At 46.5% G+C, this 23,421-nt stretch overlaps 1 protein-coding gene across 3 annotated transcripts in view; it reads right to left on the reverse strand.

The window, feature by feature from the left end:
* Positions 1-7,471: 7,471 nt before the first annotated feature.
* The window catches only part of CSE1L (chromosome segregation 1 like), a 111,454-nt gene continuing 95,504 nt past the window's right edge, over positions 7,472-23,421 (reverse strand). For all 3 annotated transcript variants that reach the window (XM_069750824.1, XM_069750825.1, XM_069750826.1), the window contains exons 22-26: positions 22,162-22,247; positions 8,866-8,947; positions 8,476-8,622; positions 7,998-8,229; positions 7,472-7,910 (exon numbers count right to left, since the gene is read on the reverse strand). In XM_069750824.1, coding sequence (XP_069606925.1) covers positions 7,821-7,910; positions 7,998-8,229; positions 8,476-8,622; positions 8,866-8,947; positions 22,162-22,247 — 637 coding nt within the window. In that variant the 3' untranslated portion in view covers positions 7,472-7,820. The remainder of the gene's footprint in view (positions 7,911-7,997; positions 8,230-8,475; positions 8,623-8,865; positions 8,948-22,161; positions 22,248-23,421) is intronic.

Here is a 23,421-nt window from a genome sequence, read left to right on the forward strand (position 1 = left end):
CATGAAGCATGTAATCTGCTACAACTGCTATTTAAACCGCTTGGTCCGACAGCTCAGGGGCAGATGCTTGGAGGCCAGCTTGTAAATTTTTGGCCCAAGCCAGGATGGCCTTGGCAGCCCAAACTGAAGCGAACGCGGGAGCCAGGGAGGCCCCTGCCGCCTCGAAAAATTGAACAAGCCATGAGTTCTACCTGCCGGTCTGCTGCGTCCCTGAGGGTTGAGCTATCTGGCAGTGAAGAGAGGGTCTGTGCTGCTAGTCTAGAGACTGGGGGGGTCCACTTCGGGTGGATCTGTCCATTCCTTGGTGTGGGAAAAGGTACTTTGCCTCCAGATATTTGCGATTAGCAAATTTTTTGTCAGGCTGTGAGAGCTGCTTCTTAAGGATCGCTTTAAACTCTGGGTGGTTAGAGAAAACCTTAGGCAGCCTCAGAGGTCCTTCAAAGGAGATCTTGGGGCCTCTGGTGGCAGATTAGAAATGTCCAGCACCCGATGGATGGAAGAGGTTATGTCCTTGACTAGGGCTGTATTGTTAGGGGGGATTGGGATCAGAGACCCCTCCGTTTGCCTGTCTGAGTCGGAGTCACAGATGCCTTCCGAATCCTGTGTATCGCTGAGGCGTCCCCTGCTGGGTGAGCTGGGGAGGAAGCCTTCACTGGTCGGGGATTACGGAGATCTGCATTGTCTGCCCCTGGAAGGGGACGGTCTAGATGACCTGGAGCTACGGTGTCTCTCCATATAAGGGGATGACCGTGCTATAGGATGACGCAGATGGACTTGACCTATGGGTCCGCTTGCGTCCTGACCTAGTCGTGGATGTGCCAGGTCGTTCTGTTCCTGAGTCAAGCTCTCCATTTGCTTGGTAACAGTCATAGCCGCCGAGGCATGACTCTGCAGAGCCTGAAGCAATGTGGAGGTTCGTTATCTATAGACTGCGTCATAGATTGCGACCTCTGAGTGACCCATTCCGGCTTGACATTAGACACCGAGGCATTGGCAGGGGCTTCTTGGGGCTCTGACACATTAGTTTGTTTGCACTTCTGGCAATGCGGGTACATGCTGCCGCTGGGGAGAGCGGTCCCGCAGGCTGTGCAGAATGCATAATAGCAGTTCTGCCTGGTTCTCTTGGACCTTGAGCCCGGCATAGTGCACAGAGTGCAGAAGGGCTGCCGGCAGAGGGCCTTACAGGGTTAGAGAAACCAGACAGGGTTAGAGGGGACAGACAGCGGAAGGTAAGTATGAAGTGTTTGTTTTTTTACTTTTAGGATGGTAACCAGGGTAAACATCGGGTTACTAAGCGCGGCCCTGCGCTTAGTAACCCGATGTTTACCCTGGTTACCGGCATCGTTGGTCGGTGGAGAGCTGTCTGTGTGACAGCTCTCCAGCGACCAAACAGCGACGCTGCAGCGATCCGGATCATTGTCTGGATCGCTGCAGCGTCGTTTAGTGTGAAGGTACCTTTAGTTGTAATTCCTAGTCTCGGCTTCCTGGCGGCACCAGAATACACCCATGGTTTACAGATTCCCCAAAGAAGGCTATGAGAGATTTTACGGTAAGTACCCAAATCCTCATATACCCAAACTTTTTATAATTATAGATACATACAGACACACAGCACAGTACTACAGTTGTGCTTAAAAGTTTACAGACCCTGGCAAAATGTTTGCTTTCTTGGCCTTTTTTCACAGAATATGAATGATAACACCACAACTTTTTCTCCACTCATGGTTAGTGGTTGGGTGAAGCCATTTATTGTCAAACTACTGTGGTTTCTTTTTTTATATATCATAAAATCCCCTGATTTTCCATTTGTTAAACACAGTTTGAATGCTGCTGACTGGCATTACCAATTCATTGAATATCTTTTTGAATCCCTTTCCTGTTTTATACAGTTCATCTAACTCTTCCCGTAGACAATTCTTTTGCTTTCCCCATGACTCACAAACCAGAAACGTCAGTGAAAGATGCAAGAGTCTGTCTGGATCCCAGAAACTCACTCAGCTTTTATGCACACACTGATTACAAGCAAACAGGTCACAGGAGTGGATATTACCTTTAGTAGCCATTCAAACCCATTTGTGTCAACTGTGCATGTTATCAGGCCAAAATCACCAGGGTATGTGAACTTTTGATCAGGGTCATTTGGATGTTTTGGGTTGTCATTATGATTTATCCCTGCTGTGGAACCACGAAAAAAAATCACTGCTTTGGTACCATGGGGTCTATATGACCCCAAGCTCAAAATCGTCATATTTCATTAAAATGAACATGCTGGCTTTTCAGAATCATCAAGTTTTATTCTATCATTTCAGAACACAGTTCTGAAATCAAACGTAACTTTGAAGTGATTTATTGGTCATCAAACACAAACTGAAATTTTTACCAAAATGCTTAACTAATAAAGTATTAAAATTAAATTTAAAAAAGCACAATAACTGCAACTGCGTGGATTTTAGTAAAAACATAATGACAACGAATGATCTGGCAATAAATTTAGCCCCTGCATTCACTGCACGTCAGTGCCATGTTCTTCACAAATGAACTTCTTGGAGTCAAACAAATCTCGTCTTTTTGTCCTTCGATCGAGGACAAACAGCACCGTTTACGCTGTCCTGTAAAGGTACCTTCACACTGACCAACTTCACAACGATATCGCTAGCGATCCGTGACGTTGCAGTGTCCTGGATAGCGATATCGTTGTGTTTGACACGCAGCAGCGATCTGGATCCTGCTGTGACATCGTTGGTCGGAGCAGAAAGTCCAGAACTTTATTTTGTCGCTTGATCTCCCGCAGACATCGCTGAATGGGCATGTGTGATGCCGATTCAGCGATGTCTTCACTGGTAACCAGGGTAAACATCGGGTTACTAAGCGCAGGGCCGCGCTTAGTAACCCGATGTTTACCCTGGTTACCAGTGTAAATGTTAAAAAAACCAAACACTTCATACTTACATTCCGGTGTCTGTCGCGTCCCTCGGCGTTCTGCTTCCCTGCACTGTCAGCGCCGGCCAGCCATAAAGCAGATTACAGCGGTGACGTCACCGCTGTGCCTTACAGCCAGCCGGCGCTCACAGTCCGTGCAGGAAAGCACAGCGCCGGGGGACAGGCACCGGAATGTAAGTATGTAGTGGTTTTTTTTTTTACATTAGCACTGGTAACCAGGGTAAACATCGGGTTACTAAGCGTGGCTCTGCGCTTAGTAACCCGATGTTTACCCTGATTACCAGGGGACTTCACATAGTTGGTCGCTGGAGAGCTGTCTGTGTGACAGCTCTCCAGCGACCACACAGCAACGCTGCAGCGATCGGGATCGTTGTCTAGATCGCTGCAGCGTCGCTAAATGTGACGGTACCTTAACACTGCTGGTGTCACTTGGAATGTCTGATGGTGCCTGCAAAATTCCACAGCAGTGGATGATTTGCTTGACATCCTTTGGCGTTTGATGCACATCCAATCGCTGACTTGCATATAGAATGATCGGCGCAACTTCGACTTCCTTCAAAAACTTATTGCATTTGTCCAAATTCTTAGATGCGTAATTTGGTACATTTTCAATAAAAATAACATACGCATTCACCGCAGTGCTTTCAATCATTTCACAAAAAACCATCATTGGCCACCGATTCGTTTTTATAGCAGTGCTGTACAAGCTGCACATTTGATCATGACTATCGATGCCTCCTTTTTGGCTATTGTAGAAGGCATTTATTTTTTCTTTTCCAGTTTCTTTGTCTTTCTCTTTTTTGCGATGCATGGTCGACAGAAACACAACTCTCTTGTTCTTCTTTGGCACAATGGGCAGCAATGTAAAGTCTTTTGCATGATCAAAAGCATACTGAACTGTTCCTTGATCGGCTTTAGCCAGAAAGCTTGGAGGGATACAAGCTTTGTTCTTCAGTGTGCCAACCAAAGTCAAACTGCGAGCCTTCAGCTCCAAAGCCAAGGGAGTCGAAGAGTAGTAATTGTCAGTTTTAACATTTCTGTTCGTTCCAACAATTGTAGGGATCAAATCCAGCACAGCTTGGGTAGGAATCGGCAATCCTGGAGCACGAGTTCCAGCTCCCTTGTAAAATCTTCGAAAAAAATGAATAAAAGTTCTTGCTGTCAGCCATGACATATACCTTGATTCCATATTTGCTTGGCTTCTTTGGTATGTACTGTTTGAAGTTACACCTTCCTCTGAATCCAAACAAAGATTCGTCCACAGTACACCCAACTCCATGAGAGTAGTTCACTTCACAAGGCAAGACGAATTGATTGTAAATCTTGCTAATCGGTGCCAATTTGTCAGCTTCCCATCTTTGATCTCGAATGGTGGAGTCATCAAAGCACAAGCAATACAGAATAAAAAAAAGTTTCTGACTCATAGCTGCTATGTAAATTGGCCTTCCAGTGCCATCTTTCTTCCAAACACTTGCTGTGCTTTCTTTTCCACTTTTTGTAGCACCCAAGAAGAGCAGAATTCCAAGTAGAGCACGAATCTCGTCAATACTTGTGTCATACAAATATCCAGACTGGGTCTTGTATTTCATTTTAGCACTTTGAATTTTTTGGTTTGTCCATTTGACGACTTCTTCAATCAAACATTGTTGAAAAAAAAGTTCGAATGATTTCAAGGGCGTATCCACAAGACGTCCATCACCCTTTGGTCTTGGTTTGGCCTTGACAATGTTTCGGACTGGAGTTCGTCAAATAGTCTTTGGCTGCAGCACCCACTTATAGCCCTCTTTACCAAGAATTTCACCTGTGAAGTATCATCGTCGTTGTCCTCATCATCGGAGGAATTAGCGTCGCCAGTGTCAGACAGAATAGCACTTTGTTCAGTGTCAGACAATTAAGGTACTATGGGGTCAGGAGTGTCCCCAACACAGAAAATTGAAAATAACTTTGAAATAATTGAAAAACAAATTCAAAATATCATCAACATAAGCAGAAATATGTTACTTGAAAAAACATAGAAGGTCAATGTTGACCAGTTTTAGAAATATTTATTCAGCGCTGGGGTCTTAATGACCCCATGGTTCCACAGCAGGGTTAAAGGGAACCTGTCACCCCGTTTTTTCATTATGAGCTAAAAATAGCGTTCAATAGTGCTTTTATTATCCCCTGATTCCCCACCTTTGCTGCCAAAATACCTTAGTAAACTCGCCGTTTTCGGCTGTCAATCACCCCGGGCCGATGGGTGTGGGCTAATCTCCGATTCTCCCCACCTTCGGCTTTTCACTAAGAAACTTCTTCCCGGCGTTGTATTTCGCGCCTGCGCATTATGCTTTGCCCAACTGTGGACATAGCATACAGAACATCATTGCGCATGCGCGGGTTTTCACTGTAACCTGTGTGCCCTGGAAAAGTTTACCGGCGTCCAGGACAACACTATTTGCATATCCAGACTTCCAGGGCACAGAGGTTACAGTAAAAACCCGCGCCTGCCTAATGATGTATTGTATACTTTGCCAACAGTTGGGCAATTCATACTGCGCATGCGTTAGAGCCTAATGCACTGCGCAACCGCAAAAAATGAGCGCGATCTGTGCTATTCACAGATCGAGTTACGTCTGACATGCTGAGGAGCGGGGGGAGAGACAGCGATTTGGCAACGCCCATCGGACCGGACCAGGGTGATTGACAGCCGAAAACAGCGAGTTTACTAAGATATTTTGGCAGCAAAGGTGGGGAATCGGGATAATAAAAGCACTATTGTAAAGCACAGCTCAGGTCCTATTGAACGCTATTTTTAGCTCATATTGAAAAAACGGGGTGACAGGTTCCCTTCAAAAAGAGAAACCACAGTGGTTTGACAATAAATGGCTTCACCCAACCATTAACCATGAGTGGAGAAAAAGTTTTTGTCTTAGCAAAAATTCTGCTGGGCTATGTAAACTTTTGAGCACAACTGTACTTCTCCTGTTCTGTATATGCAATGGGCCATAAAATGAAGATGTCCCACAGACATGGTTCTTACGTTATCTTGTCTTCCATGCAACAGACAGGAGGTTCCTAAAGTTTGGCTGAATATAATCTGCTCATTTCAAACAGGAAGATGTCAGGGACTTCTTGAGACATTGTCACAGATCTTGTGTTCTACTAAACAGTATAGGGTCCTCATGTTAAGGGAGCATATTCCAGATCACAGGAGCAGAATGATCATGTCACATGCAGCTGGAATAATTCTAATTATTGACTGGACTCTTATGAGGAATGTTCTGTACGCAGAAACTGCTTTATGGCAGCTGGGTTCCACTGGTATTCCACTTGTCTTTCTAGCAGCATGAATCTCGCTCTCTCTTAGGCCATGTTCACACGATCCTTTTTTTCATGCGGAATTGCCGCGATTTTCCCGCTGCGGGTCCGCAGCTGTTTTCCATGCAGGGTACATTACATTGTACCCTATGGAAAACAGGAACTGCTGTGCCCACAATGCGGAAAATAAAAAAAAAAAGCCGCGCTGAATAGCTGCGGGAAAAAAGAAGTACCATGTCACTTCTTTTTTCGGAGCCGCAGCGGTTCTGCACCCATAGACCTCCATTGTGAGGTCAAACCCGCAGTAAAACCCGCAAATGAAAAAAATATCTGCGGGTTTTACTGCGGTTTGTGGTGCAGAACCGCTGCAGCAGGAAGTGCGGGGAAGCGGGCGGAAGTGCGTGGGCGGAGTGTGGCTGCCCCCCCCCCCCCCGTGCTCCGATCCCACCGCCCCGTGCTCCGATGCCCACCCCCAGTGCTCCGATGCCCCCCCCCCGTGCCCTAATCTCCCCCCCTTATACTTACTTGGCGTCCCGGTGTCCGTCCGGCCGTCTTCTCCCTGGGCGCCGCCATCTTGCAAAATGGCGGGCGCATGCGCAGTGCGCCCGCCAGATTCGTTCCAAAGTGCATTTTGATCACTGAGATATAATCTCAGTGATCAAAATAAAAAAAAATAGTAAATGACACCCCCCCCCTTTGTCACCCCCATAGGTAGGGACAATAAAAAAAAATTAAGAATTTTTTTTTTTTTTTTTCCACTAAGGTTAGAATAGGGTTAGGGGTAGGGTTAGGGTATTTTCAGCCATTTTAACCCTAAAAAACTTCCTAGAAAACACACAGACTCTGCATAGAAAACTGCATAAAAAAAAGGATCAAAAAACGCATCAAAAAAGGACAAAAAAAGGACCAAAAAAAGGGCCTGCGTTTTCTGCCAAGAGCTGCAGTTTTTTAAAAAACAGTCCTGAAAAAAAAAGGATGGAAATCAGGAACGTGTGAACATACCCTTAATGTGATGTATAAAGGGTGACAGCCATAAAGGGGTTAATAGTACCAATACTTTGGAGGACAAGTTTTGTTATAATATGAGGATACCGGTGGTCACTTAGCTTAGGCCAACCTGAATGCATGTTTGATACTTGCAACCAGTCAATCAAGAGATCAACAGCTCCTCAATCCTACACTCCTCATACGACGCAGCACACCGTTACCATAAAATGGTACAAAAATAAACATATTAGGCAAACGCTTTCATTTATTCACAGTTCAGGAGGGAAGAAAACACATAGAAAAGAAAAACAAAAAAAGGAGGCAAAGACTGGATAAATGGTGACACTGATGATAAGTGCTTCCTATAAAGTTGCAGCCAACAAGAGTCAAATCCAACTGTACAATAAATTAACTGCTATAAGATGGGCACAGATGAGAACAGTCACCCCCTCAGGACCGCCGCGCAATGCCTGTACAGGCGCTGGGCACGATGGTATTAACTGAAGGACAGCTGCGTTGTAAAGTCCAAAACCAATACACTGACCATGCAGCAACCTTCACACAACTCCACAATGATCCTGCTCTGCAGCCGTGCTTCACACTAGGGTCACGCTGGCACCCTGCAAATATCCCTGGAGGAACTGGAGTGCGTCTGCATTCAGACTGCTGCTGATCATGGAAGGGACCTTGGAGACAGGACACATGATTAGTGCAGCACAGTGTAACATTATCACCATCAATACGCATATCAGGGTACACTGATGGGGGCTTACCCTCCCAGGACATGATGCAGACAACTTCTGAAGAGACTGTGCCAAAAGGATTTTCGGATTGCTGACCATATCACCTATAGGATCATGCTCTTTCTTGCCAGCGAAAGCCAATTGAGCGAAGGCAGTCTGGTACCCAGGGGTATCTTCAATGTCGATGAAGTGTTCATCATCTGGAATGGTGTCATCTTCAGGCAGCTCAAACAGGCCGATCAGAGCCTGCAATAATGGGGTCCTGGAAAGAGGAGCAATGTAACAAAAACATGTGACTCAATATGATGGATACAAGTATGGAAATGGGATACCATGAACTACACTGGAGACAAAACACTCTGTGACCACATGAGCGCACAAAGACTCTCAGCTGACCTAAGAACTTCAGCCAGATATGAAGTACAGGTTTATTGGCCTCAGAGCCACACAACCACATAGACCTCCTGGGGCTTTGAGTTGTGTGGTGGTTCATATGCTCGGCCCTTACCACAGCTTGGTGTACTCTGTGTCCATCATGTGCGGGCACTCTGTCAGCAGTTTGGTTATGCCGACAGCGCAGATTTTCTTCTCTATTGGTCCCGATACTTTCTGGATTTCAGGGATAATTATTTTTTCTACAACCATCCCAAACATCCTGTAAAAAAAAAAAAAAAAAAAAAGGATGAAAATTATCATCACACTGCCTGCTGCTATCATAGCCTGGAGGACAAAACTGTACAATCACCAGCTCAAAAATAGGAGGACGATGTGCCACACGAAAAATCATTTCACCCAACGAATCAGAGTTTTGCTCGATTATCAGGTGATCGGCATGAAACGAACATTCCTAGGATCGCGTAAATTTACTTTAACCTCTGAACATAGAAATCACACTTACTTGGGTTGGATGCTGTCAACCATTTCCTGTAAAGCAGTGGCTCCATATTTGACACAATAAAGATTTAGGAAGACCAAGAAACCTGTAATACCACACACACAAAAAAAAGAACGAAAATAACAGTTACGAAAGATCTGTTCGGCCCCTTAGGTTTCTAGTACTCTGCACACACTGTCCGTCTAGAGCCGATAAATCTGTTTATACTTCATGCAAAGCTACCATTCCCATCATCTGTATAGGGAAGGAGGCTGTTTAACATTAACTGCACTTTTACTGTACAACCACGAGAGGGAGCAATCACAAATATTATTAAAATAGGTAACAATAAGGAGAATGGGACCGGAGATTCTCAGAATTCCATATATTTGGAATTATTGACACCGTTTCTGCTACTTATTAGCAGGAGTCAGGGCTATTAGGCTATTTAACCCCTTGGCAACAGTTTTATTGGTATTGATTTTTTTTTGTCACTTTCCAAAAGGATTACCCATTTTTTTCTGATAGTATAGCCAAATGATGGATTGTGTTGCTGTCAGACAAGTGGTATTTTTTTACTGCAAGTATGCCATCAGGTCTGGGTTTTGTTGGCAACAGCCCTAATTGTACAGTAAATATGACCTGGTAACTTAATACTTTGAGTCAGTATAATTACAGCAACAGTTCCATATTTTTCAGTATACCAAGTAGGATGATATAAAATGTTACTTATAGCTTGGACTATTTGGACAAGCAAATAGAAAGAGGTAATATAAACATACATATATATATATATATATATATATATATATATATATTTATATTACCTCTTCCTATGACCCCGAGTATCGCACACCTTGTGCTTTTGGTTACTCCAGTAAAGTTGCAGCTCTAAAATGTGTCAAAACTGATGGCAAATGGCATCTTGGCAGCTTCACGCTTGATTTTCCTCAATTCATGGGCAGTTATTTTGCGCCTTTTTTGCCCAACACGTTTCTTGTGACCCTGTTGGCTATTTGCCAAGAAACGCTTGATTGTTCGGTGATCACGCTTCAAAAGTTTGGCAATTTTAAGACTGCTGCATCCCTCTGCAAGACATCTCACAATTTTGGACTTTTCAGAGTCCGTCAAATCTCTCTTCTGACCCATTTTGCCAAAGGAAAGGAAGTTGCCTAATAATTAAGCACACCTTATATAGGGTTTTGATGTCATTAGACAACACCCTTCCTCATTAGAGATGCACATCACCTGATTTACTTAATTTGTAGTTGGCTCTCAAGCCTTAACAGCTTGGAGTAGGACAACATGTACAAAAAGTATCGTGATCAAAATACAACTTGCCTAATAATTCTGCACACAGTTTGTGTCGTTACCCGGGCATAGTAACTAGCTGTGATTAGTTATAGCACCTCACTTCTATCATTTTCCCATCGCACCTCTCATTTTCCCCCTCACAGCTCTCATTTTCCCACTCACACCTCATTTCTCCCCTCACACTTGTCATTTTGACCTCACACCTGTCATTTTCCAATCACTCCAGTATTTTCCCCTCACTACTCTCATTTTATACTCACACTTCATTTTCACCTGACATCTCATTTTCCCCTCTATATATACCTGTATATCAACTCCCCTGTATATAGTATATACCTGTATGTTGGGGTGTGACCAAACAATCAAACTACATCTAGATCTTCTGGTCAATATATTTTACATCATATTTGATTCATACGATTAAATAAAAAAACCTGTATGTCATATTCCCTGTATATAGTATACACCTGTATGTCATCTCCCCCTTTATATAGCATATACCTGTATGTCATCTCCTCCTGTATATAGTATATACCTGCATGTCATCTCCTCCTGTATATAGTATATACCTGTATGTCATTCTCCTCCTGTATATAGCATATAGCAGTATGTCATCTAGCATGTGGCAAATTTTGCGCGTGGCGAGTTTTGAGCAGCGACTTTTGTGTTTCGACTTTTATGTGGTGAGGTTGGTATATGTGTGGTGAAATGTGTGCTGAGGGTGGTATATGTGTTCAAGCACGTGGTAGTGTGTGGCGCATTTTGCGTGTGTTCATAGCCCCGTGTGTGGTGAGTATCCCATGTCAGGGCCCCACCTTAGCAACTGTACGGTATGGCGCCATCGCTCTCATTCTTTAAGTCCCCCTTGGTCACATCTGGCAGCTGTCAAATTGCCTCCAACACTTTTCCTTTCACCATTTTCCCCATTATGTAGATAGGGGCAAAATTGTTTGGTGAATTGGAACGCGCGGGGTTAAAATTTCGCCTCACAACATAGCCTATGACGCTCTCGGGGTCCAGACGTGTGACTGTGCCAAATTTTGTGGCTGTAGCTGCGACGGTGCAGATGCCAATCCCAGACATACACACATTCAGCTTTATATATTACATAGAGAGATAGAGAGATAGATAGATAGATAGATAGATAGATAGATAGATAGATAGATGCGGGAGTAAAGGGTACTTATTCCTCAGCACAACTTTTTAATCTCCGGGGGAATCTGAGAACATGATTCGGGTTGGTTTTTACAGTCACTAGTGTTGCGATTGCCGCTATTCACGGAATAACGGCAATAAAAAGGTTTGATTTCCCATTTCTTTCTCTCTCCCCTGATATGATCTAGCACCTCAGAGGATAGAGAAATGGGGTCCCCATGAGCCTACCCAGTACCTCCTGCATCCCCCGGCCGTCTTCTTCCGGGAAGAAAATACCGGGCGCATGCGCAGTGCGCCCGCTGTAATCTACCGGCCGGCACCCGGCAACAATAGGAGATTTTTCCTATTGGTTCACTTTGATCACTGTGATACACCCTATCATGGTGATCAAACTAAATAAAAATAGTAACTCAAAGCCCCCTTTATCACCCCGTTAGGTAAAAATAATAAAAAAATTAAAAAAAAGTATTTATTTCCATTTGGGTTAGAGCTAGTGTCACGATAATATAAATATGCCATATTATGAGTATAGTTCTTGAAGGTTCCATGGCACACACACACGCTGCAGATTCGACCCCAACCCAATTAGTAGCTTAATTTACTTCAGAGGACGTAAGTTATAGAGCAAGGAGAAACGAAGCTAGTAATTTTATATATTTTACTCCAAAAGGTAGGCAGTGTTTATAAAAGTATAACAACATATTAAAAAAAAAAAAATGAGACAAGTATCGTATGTACAGACAATTACGAAAAAAGGGATTAAAGGAAGAAACACTTGCAGTTCTTTCATATCATTTCATAGCAGACCATGCGGAGCGGGGGTGGGGCGATACATCAAGATGCATTACAGAGCGTCTCTCAGGTCGCCTCCTGGAAAAAAGCTCCCCCTCCTAACTCGGCTCCTAAATATATATGCTCTGCTTGATGACCTCACAGAGTGGGCTGCGTCCTGGAATAACCTCCTATTCTGGATGTTATGTCAAATCTTCTATTACTCATATCTCGGCGTATGAACCTCGCAGGAGAAAGACTGAGTTATCATCATGCTCAGCACGACATAGTGGTTCATTCAAGTATAAACATGACGTGGGTATGAGCTCCGGTTAAGCAGTAATCCATTTCTCTGTTTCTGCTAGGCGCTGCGCTTAGTAAATGCACTTGTGTGTAGCCCTATTGTTGCACATCCCAAATATACAACTTTCACACCTATGTCACTACTTGGGGTGGAATTATTCCATCTTGAATAACTATCTGATAGACAAAATAGCACATGGTTTCAGACAAAGGACTGGTTTTCTGCTCACTCCTGCATTCGAGAGGGAGTGGGGACAGAGTCCCACACTGGAGTTTCATGTTACAGCTTTATTGTCAGCAGGGAGCAAGAGCTGGGAGGAAGGGGGATTGGAAAGAAAACAGCGTGTGTCTGTACTCAGCTTTAATGGACATAGCAGAGCTCAGTGTACTCCTCCATGAGTTCCTCGGCAGGTTTGCCCCGGCGGGACAACCCGTCTGCATTGCCATGCTCGCTGCCCGTTTTATGTTTGACCATTAAGTCGTACTGCTGGAGGGCAAGGCTCCAGCGCAGCAACCTTCCGTTGGTTCCAGGCATGGATTGTAGCCAGCGCAGAAGGTTGTGGTCGATCACAACAGTGAAGGTGCGACCGTACAGGTAGGGCTGCAAACGTTGCAGGGCCCAGACCATGGCCAGGCACTCTTTCTCAAGGGTGGAATAGGCCACTTCCCTCTGCAGAAGCTTCCAGCTCAAGTACAACATGGGGTGCTCTTGGTTCCCCCGAGTCGACCTGGCTCAGAACAGCACCGAGGCCAAACTCGCTGGCGTCTGTCTGTACCAGGAACTGTGTGTCTCAGCTAGCTTCCTGAGCAAAGACTACCGCAAAATGAAATCTCACTATCTTATACTTGTGCCCAAAACCAAGGCACTCCCCCTGCGGTGCCCTCACTGGGTGGCTGAATACTCTCCTTTCTTGAAGATATGAATAAGCCATCTACACATATCTCAGCGTATGAACCTAGTAGAAGAAAGATAAAGTTATTATGCTCACCATGACATGGGGGTTCATTTAAGTATAAACACGCAGTGGATATCTGACCCGCTTATGGGGAAATCCGTTGCATTTCTTTGGGTTTAGATCCTAGCGATTTCAGTGAGTTTTATAGATCTCTCGGTGGACATCTGGAATACGTAACTTTTATATCTCTATCCCTGATCTGTCCATTATACGTAAATTTTCAAGAACAAAAGTCCCATGCGGTCTGAACGTTGCTGTACCAGTTATAGCTGGTATCAGGCGGCAGGGGGGGATGAGGTGTTTAGAATTTCACAAAGCTGATAGGCAGAGTGAAGGGGGGTGGGGTCAGAGATCCCACAGCATGTGTCTGCCATAGGGTTTTGTATCAGCGAATACAGTGGGGGGAAAAAAAAGGAGGGGTGGGTTTGAATCTGCAGCGTCTGTGTGTGTGCGCCATGGAACCTTCTAGAACTATACTCATAACATGGCATAGTTATATTATCGTAAAGTTAGAGTTGGGCTAGGGTGGTTAGGGTTGTGTTAGGGTTAGGGCTGTGTTAGCGTTGGAGTTAGAATTGAAGGGTTTCCACTGTTTAGGTACATCAGGGGGTCACCAAACGCGACATGGAGCCCACAATTGATTCCAGCCAAATTTGCGTTCAAAAAGTCAAACGATGCTCCCCCCCTTCTGACCCCGCCATGCTCCCAAACTGTGGCTTTTCCCCACATACGGGGTATGGTTTTGTAAAAATGAGAAATCGCTGGACAACTTTAACCCCTTAATGACCGCCAATACGTCTTTTAACTGACCTGAGATATAAGAGAATAGCCTCCCCATACAGATGACAATCCAGCATCTGTTGGTTGTACACTATAGCTGACAACTTGCTGTATCAGCCACGATCAGTATTTGCACCTTCTAAATCTGTTTAACCCCTTAGATGCTGCTGTCAATAGTGACTACATCATTATAAATGGTTAACAGAGTGTGGGGGCTTCTTCTTTATCCCAATTGGTGCCCTCAGATCATGATTTTGTGGTCCTGATGTTTGCGATGGCAATTCATGACCAAAGAGCGGCCGTAGAGTCTGACGGCTATAGTAATCTGTTTAGAAGTTAGCAACATTTAGGTGGTAAAAATACACATTTTCATTTTTGTCATGCCACTTTGCATTAATTCCTGTAAAGCACCTGAAGGGTTAATAAACTACCTGACAGCAGTTTTCAATATGTTTAGAGGTGCTGTTTTTAAAATAGTATCACATTTGGGGGTTTCCCAATATATGGGACCCCTAAAGTCACTTCAAACATGGATAAGTCCCTAAAAAAATAAATGTGGTAAATTTCCTTGAAAAAATGAAAAATTGCTGCTACATTTTTAAACCTCCTAAAATGCTAACAAAATAAAATAACATTTTACAAATGGTGCTGATGTAAAGCAGACATGTGGGAAATGTTATTTATTAATGGTTTGCTGTTGTATGACTATCTGGATTAAAGGGATAATCATTCAAATTTAGAAAATTGCTAATTTTTTAACATTTTTCTCAAATTTTTTATATTTTTTATAAATAAACACAAAAAATGTTGAACTAAATTTACCATTATCATAAAGTATAATGTGTCACGAAAAAACAATCTCAAAATCACTGGGATTTGTTGAAGCGTTGCAGAGTTATTACCACATAAAGTGACACTGGTCAGATTTCAAAAATTTGGCTCGGTCACTAAGGGGTTAAACCCTTATAACGTGTTAACAAAAAAAAAATTATGTTTCCAAAATTGTGCTGATGTAGCAGACATGTGGGAAATGTTATTACCATATTTTGCGGATTATAAGATGCACCCCAAGTTTTGATGACAAAATAGAAAAAAAAAACAACCTTTTTTTAATAAAATGGTGGTGCTTCTTATAATCCATGTGTCTTATTGCTTACCAGGGGTGGTGGCTGCGGTGAAGCGGGGTCCCAGGGTCGACGCAGGAGATGGCAAGAGTGGAGCGTTGCTATAGTCTGCAGACTGGGATGAGGGGGTGTTCGCATGTGCGGTGCGCCGCTGCAGGTGTTCGGTGCTACGGGGGCTCTGCCAACATCTTGTGAAAGACTAGAGCCCCCAGCAGTGACATGGTTTCCTATGTGGTGGACTGGACTCCGGGAAAATAGCTGCCGCCCTGAGGCGACGCAAGCGCAGACGGAGATCTTGGCACCAAGATCTCGGGAGATCTTGGACACCCGCAGATTTGGGGGAAAAAGGAGATTTTTGTGTACTCACCGTAAAATCTCTTTCTCTTAGCCTCTAATTTGGGGACACAGGACCATGGGTGTTATGCTGCTGTCCACTAGGAGGCGACACTATGCATAATCTGAAAAAGATTAACTGTGGCTCTTCCTCTGCAGTATACACCCCTGGACGGCGTTAGCATTCTCCAGTTTTGTGCAAAAGCATTAGGAGGAACGTAACATGAATAACATAACCATGCCTACAAGTCAACTATGTACGAGCTCAAGAAAACAATATGAGAACTCCACGGTAACAACGGCCCGGAAAGGGCAACAGGGTGGGAGCTGTGCCCCCCAATTAGAGGCTAAGAGAAAGAGATTTTACGGTGAGTATAAAAAAAATCTCCTTTACTCTGTCGCCTCATTGGGGGACACAGGACCATGGGACGTCCCAAAGCAGTCCCTGGGTGGGAAGCAATGGATGAATATTGTGCAGACAGGCCCCTAAACTTGGGGCACCGTCGCCTGCAGAACCAGTCTACCCAGGCTCGCGTCCTCGGAGGACTGGGTAAGAACTCTGCAGTGTTTAGTAAACGTGTGTAGGCTAGTCCAAGTGGCCGCCTTACACACTTGTTGTGCCGAAGCCTGGTCCCGAATGGCCCAGGAGGCCCCTACCGCCCGTGTAGAGTGTGCTGTAATACCGGAAGAGGAGAATTTTTAAGGCGGTAGGCCTCTTGTATGGTGGATTTGATCCACCTGGCAAGGGTAGCTTTGGAAGACGGCAGACCCTGGCGGTCGCCTTCCAGAAGAAGGAAAAGAGAATCAGACTTCCGGAAGGGCGCAGTCCTAGACACATATATACGCAATGCCCTGACGAGGTCAAGCGTATGCAGAGCCTTCTCCACTATATGAACCGGACAAAGGGATGGCAGTGAAATTTCCTCATTGAGGAAGAAGTTGGACACAACCTTCGGAAGGAAGGATGGGACCGTACGGAGAACTACCTTGTCCTGGTGAAAAGCCAGGAAGGGCCGTCTGCAGGAGAGTGCTGACAGTTCAGACACCCTGCGTAGTGAGGTGATTGTCACCAGAAAAACCACCTTCTGGGATAGAAGGCGGAGTGGCACCTCCCTATGGGGTTCGAAAGGTGGTCCCTGCAATGCTGTCAGGACCAGGTTGAGGTTTCTAGTAGTGGTCTGTAGGGGGGAACCAATCGGGAAACCCCCTGAAGAAAAGTCCTTACTTGCGGCTTGGTAGCAATGCGCCTTTGAAAAGGCACTGAGAGGGCTGACACCTGGCTCTTAAGCGAGCCCAGGGACAGCCTGGCCTCCAGACCCGATTGGAGAAAACCAAGTACTTTGGGGAGGGAATAAGGGAGTGGGGTCTTGGCCACGAGATTCGCACCAGGTAAAGAAAGCTTTCCAGGTCCGGTAATAAATCTTGGCAGAGGCTGGCTTCCGTGCCCTAATCATGGTTCCAATGACGTCCGGCGAGAGCCCTGCCTGGGTCTCAACCCAGGTCTCAAGGGCCACACCGTCAAATTGAGAGCCCCTGAGTTCTGGTGGTAGAACGGGCCTTGTGATGAAAGACCGGGGTGGTTGGGGAGACGCCAGGGGGCTTCTGCTGTAAGTTGTACGACGTCGGCGTACCATGTACGTCTGGGCCAGTCCGGTGCGATTAGAATGGTTGGAACTCCCTCTTGCTTGATCTTCCTCACCACTCTGGATATCAGGTGGAGAGGTGGAAAAATGTACAGAAGTTGGAACTGGGTCCAGTCCTGAACCAGGGCATCTGCTCCGAGTGACCGCGGCTCGTGTGTTCGGGCCAGGAAGTTGGAGACCTTGGCATTGAAGTGGCATGCCATTAGGTCCACGTCCAGAATCCCCCAGCGATGGCAGATCTGGCGAAAAATTTTGGGATGGAGACCACTCTCCCGAGTCCATTCTTTGTCGGCTGAGGAAGTCGGCTTCCCAGTTGTCCACACCCGGAATGTGGACCGCCGAGAGCACCGACTCTGTGTCTTCCACCCAGTGGAGGATGTGTGTCACTTCTCGCATCGCCTGGGTACAGCGGGACCCTCCTTGGTGGTTCACATATGCCACAGCCGTGGCATTGTCAGACTGTACTCTGCATCGATGGATGCAATGCTGGACCGAAGGGACTCCATGCAGAAGTGACAAACCCGTACATATTTGTTGAGTTGTTTTAGGTCCAGTATGGGCTGTACGCAGCCTCCTTTCTTGGTGACTACGAATAGATACGGAAGCGCTCGGCCACAGGAACCGGTACTATGACTCCTGCTTGAAGAAGTAAGAAAACCGCTTGGCGGAAGGCACGAGCCTTGGCGGTTTTGGGGGGACAGAGAGGAAGAATCGGTCCGGTGGGTTGGAGGTGAACTCTATCTTGTATCCGGAAGACACTAGTTCCCTGACCCACCTGTCTTCTGTAACAGGCAGCCAAACTTGCTTAACCTTCGTCAGGCTGAGTAGGTACAATTGTAACTACTACGTTTTAAAGTGAACCTGTCACCTGAATTTGGCGGGACTGGTTTTGGGTCATATGGGCGGAGTTTTCGGGTGTTTGATTCACCCTTTCCTTACCCGCTGGCTGCAATATTGGATTGAAGTTCATTCTCTGTCCTCCGTAGTACATGCCTGCTCAAGGCAAGATTGCCCTGCGCAGGCGTGTACTACGGAAGACAGAGAATGAACTTCAATCCAATATTGCAGCCAGCATGCAGCCAGCAGGTAAGAAAAGGGTGAATAAAACACCCGAAAACTCCGCCCATATGACCCAAAACCAGTCCCGCCAAATTCAGGTGACAGGTTCCCTTTAACATTGCAATAACTTTTTTTTCCGAAAAGCCATAGAGGGCTGAAATTTCGTGACATCTCTGCAGTTTTGGTCCAGAATATATTGGCCAAATTTCATTAAAATATATATGAAGGTACAATTGTACCTCTGCAGCCTGTTAACGTTGTAAAATTATGCAGCCTGACGAAGGTTAAAGAGCAAAAGTTGGCCGCCTACGGGTGGGATGTCTTCCAGAGTCCGTGAGTCATGATGAGGAGAAAGTCTGAGGTTTTGCTCCTTTGGGCTTTGACTGGCCTGCTTTTGACTGCCAGGTCTTGTCCAACCGTCGACCGTGAGTTGTCCCTGCGTGGGGAACGGTTACGATTTTGTGCTGGACGCGAGACGGACCAGCCCGAAGAATTCCGAAAGGATCGGAATCGGGTTTGGTTACGCTTCTTGAGTGTTTAGGTTTCAGTTGAGGGAGAGAGGTACTCTTACCCCCGGTGGCGTTGGATATCATCGTGTCCAACTTTTCACCGAAAAATCGCCCACTGAGATACGGGAGGTGCGTGAGGGACTTCTTTGAGGCTGCGTCCGCTTTCCATTCCCGTAGCCAGAGGATACGCCGAACCGTGATGGCGTTTGATGCTATCCCCGCTACACCTCTTGCTGAATCTAGAGCTGCATGAAGCATGTAATCTGCTACAACTGCTATTTGAACCGCTTGGTCCGACAGCTCAGGAGCGGATGCTTGGAGGCCAGCTTGTAAATTTTGGGCCCAAGCCAGGATCGTCTTGGCAGCCCAAACTGAAGTGAACGCGGGAGTCTGCAGCCTCGAAAATTGAACGAGCCATGCGTTCTACCTGCCGGTCTGCTGCGTCCCTGAGGGTTGAGCTATCTGGCAGTGAAAGGAGGGTCTGTGCTGCTAGTCTAGAGACTGGGGGGGGGGCCACTTCGGGTGGATCTGTCCATTCTTTGGTGTCCTTCTGCGGGAAGGCGTACCTCGCCTCCAGATATCTGCGGTTAGTGAACTTCTCCTCAGGCTGTGAGAGCTGCTTTTTAAGGATCGCCTTAAACTCTGGGTGGTTAGAGAAGACCTTAGGCGGTTTCAGAACTCCTTCAAAGGAAATCTTGTGTTCTGGGGCCTCCGGGGGCGGATCAGAAATGTCCAGCACCCGATGGATGGAAGAGATTACATCCTCAACAAGCGCTGTGTATCGCTGAAGCATCCCCTGGTGGGTGAGCTGGGGCGGAGGCCTTCTCTGGTCGGTGATCGCTGCGGAGATCTGCATTGTCTGTCCCTGGTAGGGGACGGTCTAGGTGACCTGGAACTACGGTGTCTCTCCCTAGAGGGAGATGACCATGTGCTATGGGATGACGCAGATGAACGTGACCTGTGGGTCCGCTTACGTCCTGACCTAGACATGGATGGGCCCGGGACATCATGTCCCTGAGTCGAGCTATCCCTTTGCTGGGTAATGTTCAAAGCCAAGGCATGACCCTGCAGAGCCTGAAGCAATGTGGAGGTTAGGTTATCTATAGACTGCGTCATAGATTGCGACATCTAAGTAGCCCATTCCGGCGTGGCATTAGACACCGAAGCATTGGTAGGGACTTCTTGGGGCTCTGACACAGTCTGGATACAGTCCCGGCAGTGCGGTTACGTGCTGCCACTGGGGAGAGTGGTCCTGCAGGCTATGCAGAATGCATAAAAGCAGTCCTGCCTGGTTTTCTTGGACTTTGAGCCCGGCATAGTGTGCGAGACGGGTGGCTATGCAGAGGGCCCTACAGGGGTGGCTATGCACAGGAACCTATAGGAGGTCTTATAGGAATATGGAATCACAGCCGAGTAAGAACCCCAGCTGTGGGCTTACCCCACCAGTTTGCCCCTAGGTCCAGCGCTGAAGATCCACAGTCCTGTGCCCCCAGAGACTGGCTGGCTTGGATGCCAGGAGATGCAGGGTTAATCTTGTCCTGCAGCAGAAATGGCCGCCGAGAAGAGCAAGGAGAAAGGAGGCGGAGAAAAAGGCGGCAGGGCTGTGTAAAAAACACGCCCTTTTAGTCTCGATCCGCCCCCTTTATGACACTGTAGAGTGTCATATTTGTCATCCGGGGGGCAGAAACAAGGCTAAAGTAGATGCCTGATGCCCATGGTGCTCCAGGCCGGCGCGGAAGTCCGGGAGGGGATCGGATCTGAACCAGACCCTCCCAGATTTGAAAAGCAGGATAGCGGTGGGGCTATAAGTGGTAGAGTGGGTGGTCTGAAGGGTCCCCCCCCCCCCCTACTGCTGCCGCAGAGACAGGGCGCCCTGTGTCTCAGATGTGCCATGCCTGCCTGCACTCCCTCCGGCCCCGACAGGAGCCCGCTGCTGGGCTGGGGTCCCTGGATGCTGGGAGCTGCAGAGTGCTGCCTGTAGAGGCATCTGAACCTAATGCCCCCAGAGGGGGATTAGGGAGGGTGCTGTCACCTTTAGGGGGCTTTATCCTCGCCTCAACCCAGAAACCAAAAGGATTTGGGGAAGGAGGGAGGTCTCGACTTTGAACCAGCACCCGAGGGACTGGGGAAGGAGCGACATGGGGAATAGCCATCTAGACTTCAATCGGGCACCCTATAATAGGGGGCCGAGGAAGGAGCCATGCTGGGAGTCTCGCAGGAGACCCACTTTTCTTCATCTGTAATCCCGTTGTGGAAAAAAAACGGAGTACGAAATTTTAGGTGTGCCTCTTATGCGACACTAAGCAAAAACTGGAGAAGGCTTACGCCGTCCAGGGGTGTATACTGCAGAGGAGGTGCCACGGTTAATCCTTTTCAGATTATGCATAGTGTCGCCTCCTAGTGGACAGCAGAATAACACCCATGGTCCTGTGTCCCCCAAAGAGGCGACAGAGTAAACGTGCGTCTTATAATCCCAAAAATACAGTAACTATTTTGTGTGAGATGACTCTCTGATTAAAGAGCACAAAAATTACAAGTTTGAAAATGGAAAAATTTTAGTTTTTTTTCATAAATAAAGACAAGTCATATTGAAGAAATTTTACCACGAACATGAAATACAATATGTCACGAAAAAACATTCTCAGAATCAGTGGGATCCGTTGAAGCATTCCAGAGCTCTAACCTCAAAGTGACAGTCAGAATTGTCATTAAAGGGAACCTGTCACCCCCCCCCCCCCCCCAAGCGTTTTTAACTAAAAGAGACACTAATGCTGCATTCAGACAAGGTGGCTCTTTTAGTTCGGGTCCCAGCAAAACGCTGCAATAATCGCTTTTATAATTTGTTCCTGATACTTTGTCTTTTCCCCCAGACAGAAACACCTTCCAGCCATCACTCAGGGCCTCTGCGCTCCGCCTCCTCTTCTTTCATTAGCATCTGCGGCGCCTGCGCAACTGCGCATGCCCAAAAAAAAACAAAAAACTTATAGCGCAGGCGCCGGGAACGCTAATGAAGGAAAAGGAGGCGGAGCCCGGCGCGCAGAGGCCCTGAGTGACGGCTGGGAGGCGTGTCCGGGGGGGGAGGGGGATGAAGGACATGCCCCCAGGTCTATTTCAAGGTATCAGGGACAAATTATAAAAGCGATTATTGCAGCGTTTGCAGGGACCCAAACTAAAAGAGCCACCTTGACAGAATGCAGCATTAGTGCTGCACAAGGTGGCTCTTTTAGTTAAAAACGCCTGGGGGGGTGACAGGTTCCCTTTCGTAGATATTATGTAGCACTGCAGTAGATAAAAATTAAGTAGTACAGATAGGGATTCACAGTATTATCATGACATTGAAATCTCTCATCTACAATATGTAAGTAGAACTTACTCTTCACAAACTTTGTGGTTTTGGAGTTTTGTAACCTCTGGAAAAGCACAATGAAGATCTGCCTCTTATACTGATCCACACATTCTCTACAAGAAAAAGAGAGGCATCAGTGAATAATGGAATAACTTCTTATCTATGAATAAGCTGCATCTTCATAACCCCTCCTACCCTTTTTTTTATAATAACTGTTACATAACAAATTAAGTTGTCCAAGAAGCTCAAGACTAGGCGATTAATGTAAAAATTACTCTTCTCAGTCATTTCATTGGTGAACACAGGAAACCACAGGTGTATACTGCTGCCACCAGGAGGTGGACACTAAGAAATACACGGAAAAAAAAAAAAAAAAAAAAGTCATCTCCTCTTTAGGATACACCCGCCTACTGGCGCAAAGCGGATAGCTGGGGGTCCTGGGTTCAAATCCCACCAGACTACGACTGCAAGGAGTTTGTATGTGTTCCCCATGATTCTGTGGGTTTTCTCCAGGTTCTCCTGTTTCTTCCTACATTGCAAAGACATAACGATAGGGAATTTAGATTGTGAGCCACTTTGGGGGCATCTATGATGGATTTCTGCAAAGCACTGCAGAATGTGATGGAGCTATATAAGCAAAGCATAATAAATAAATAAAGCTACTCAGTTTAGCTTAATGCCATGTAGCAGCCCCAGACTGGCTTCTGCCTATAGTGTCTTATTATTTTTACTTACCGTATATGCTCGAGTATAAGCCGAGATTTTCAGCCCACTTTTTTGGGCTGAAAGTGACCCTTTTGGCTTATACTCGAGTCATTGTCAGTGGGGGGGTGGGGGGGGTCTATGGGGTAGGCAGGGGAGGGGGAGCGGCGCGGTGACATACTCACATGCTCCTGGCGCTGTCCCTGCATGTCCCATGGTCTCCGGGAGCCGGCGGCATCTTCCGGTGTTCAGCGGTCACGTGGTACCGCTCATTAAAGTTCTGAATATGGACGCAAATTCATTACTGTAATGAGCGGTACGTGACCGCTGAACACAGGAAGATGTCGCCGGCTCCCGGAGACCATCTGACAGTGAGACAGGTGAGTATATCGGGGGAGGGTGAGCAGCATTGCGTGATAGTCACCTTCCTCGTTCCACCGCTGCGCGCCACTCTGTCTTCCATCCTCTGCAATTACTGTTCAGGTCAGAGGGCGCGATGACGTGATTAGTGTGCGTGCCTCCCTCTGCCTGAACAGTCAGTGCAGATGATGGAAGACTGAGCGGCGCGTGGAACGAGGAAGGTGA

Source organism: Ranitomeya imitator, chromosome 2 (genome assembly GCF_032444005.1).
Source record: "Ranitomeya imitator isolate aRanImi1 chromosome 2, aRanImi1.pri, whole genome shotgun sequence".
Classification (NCBI taxonomy): domain Eukaryota; kingdom Metazoa; phylum Chordata; class Amphibia; order Anura; family Dendrobatidae; genus Ranitomeya; species Ranitomeya imitator.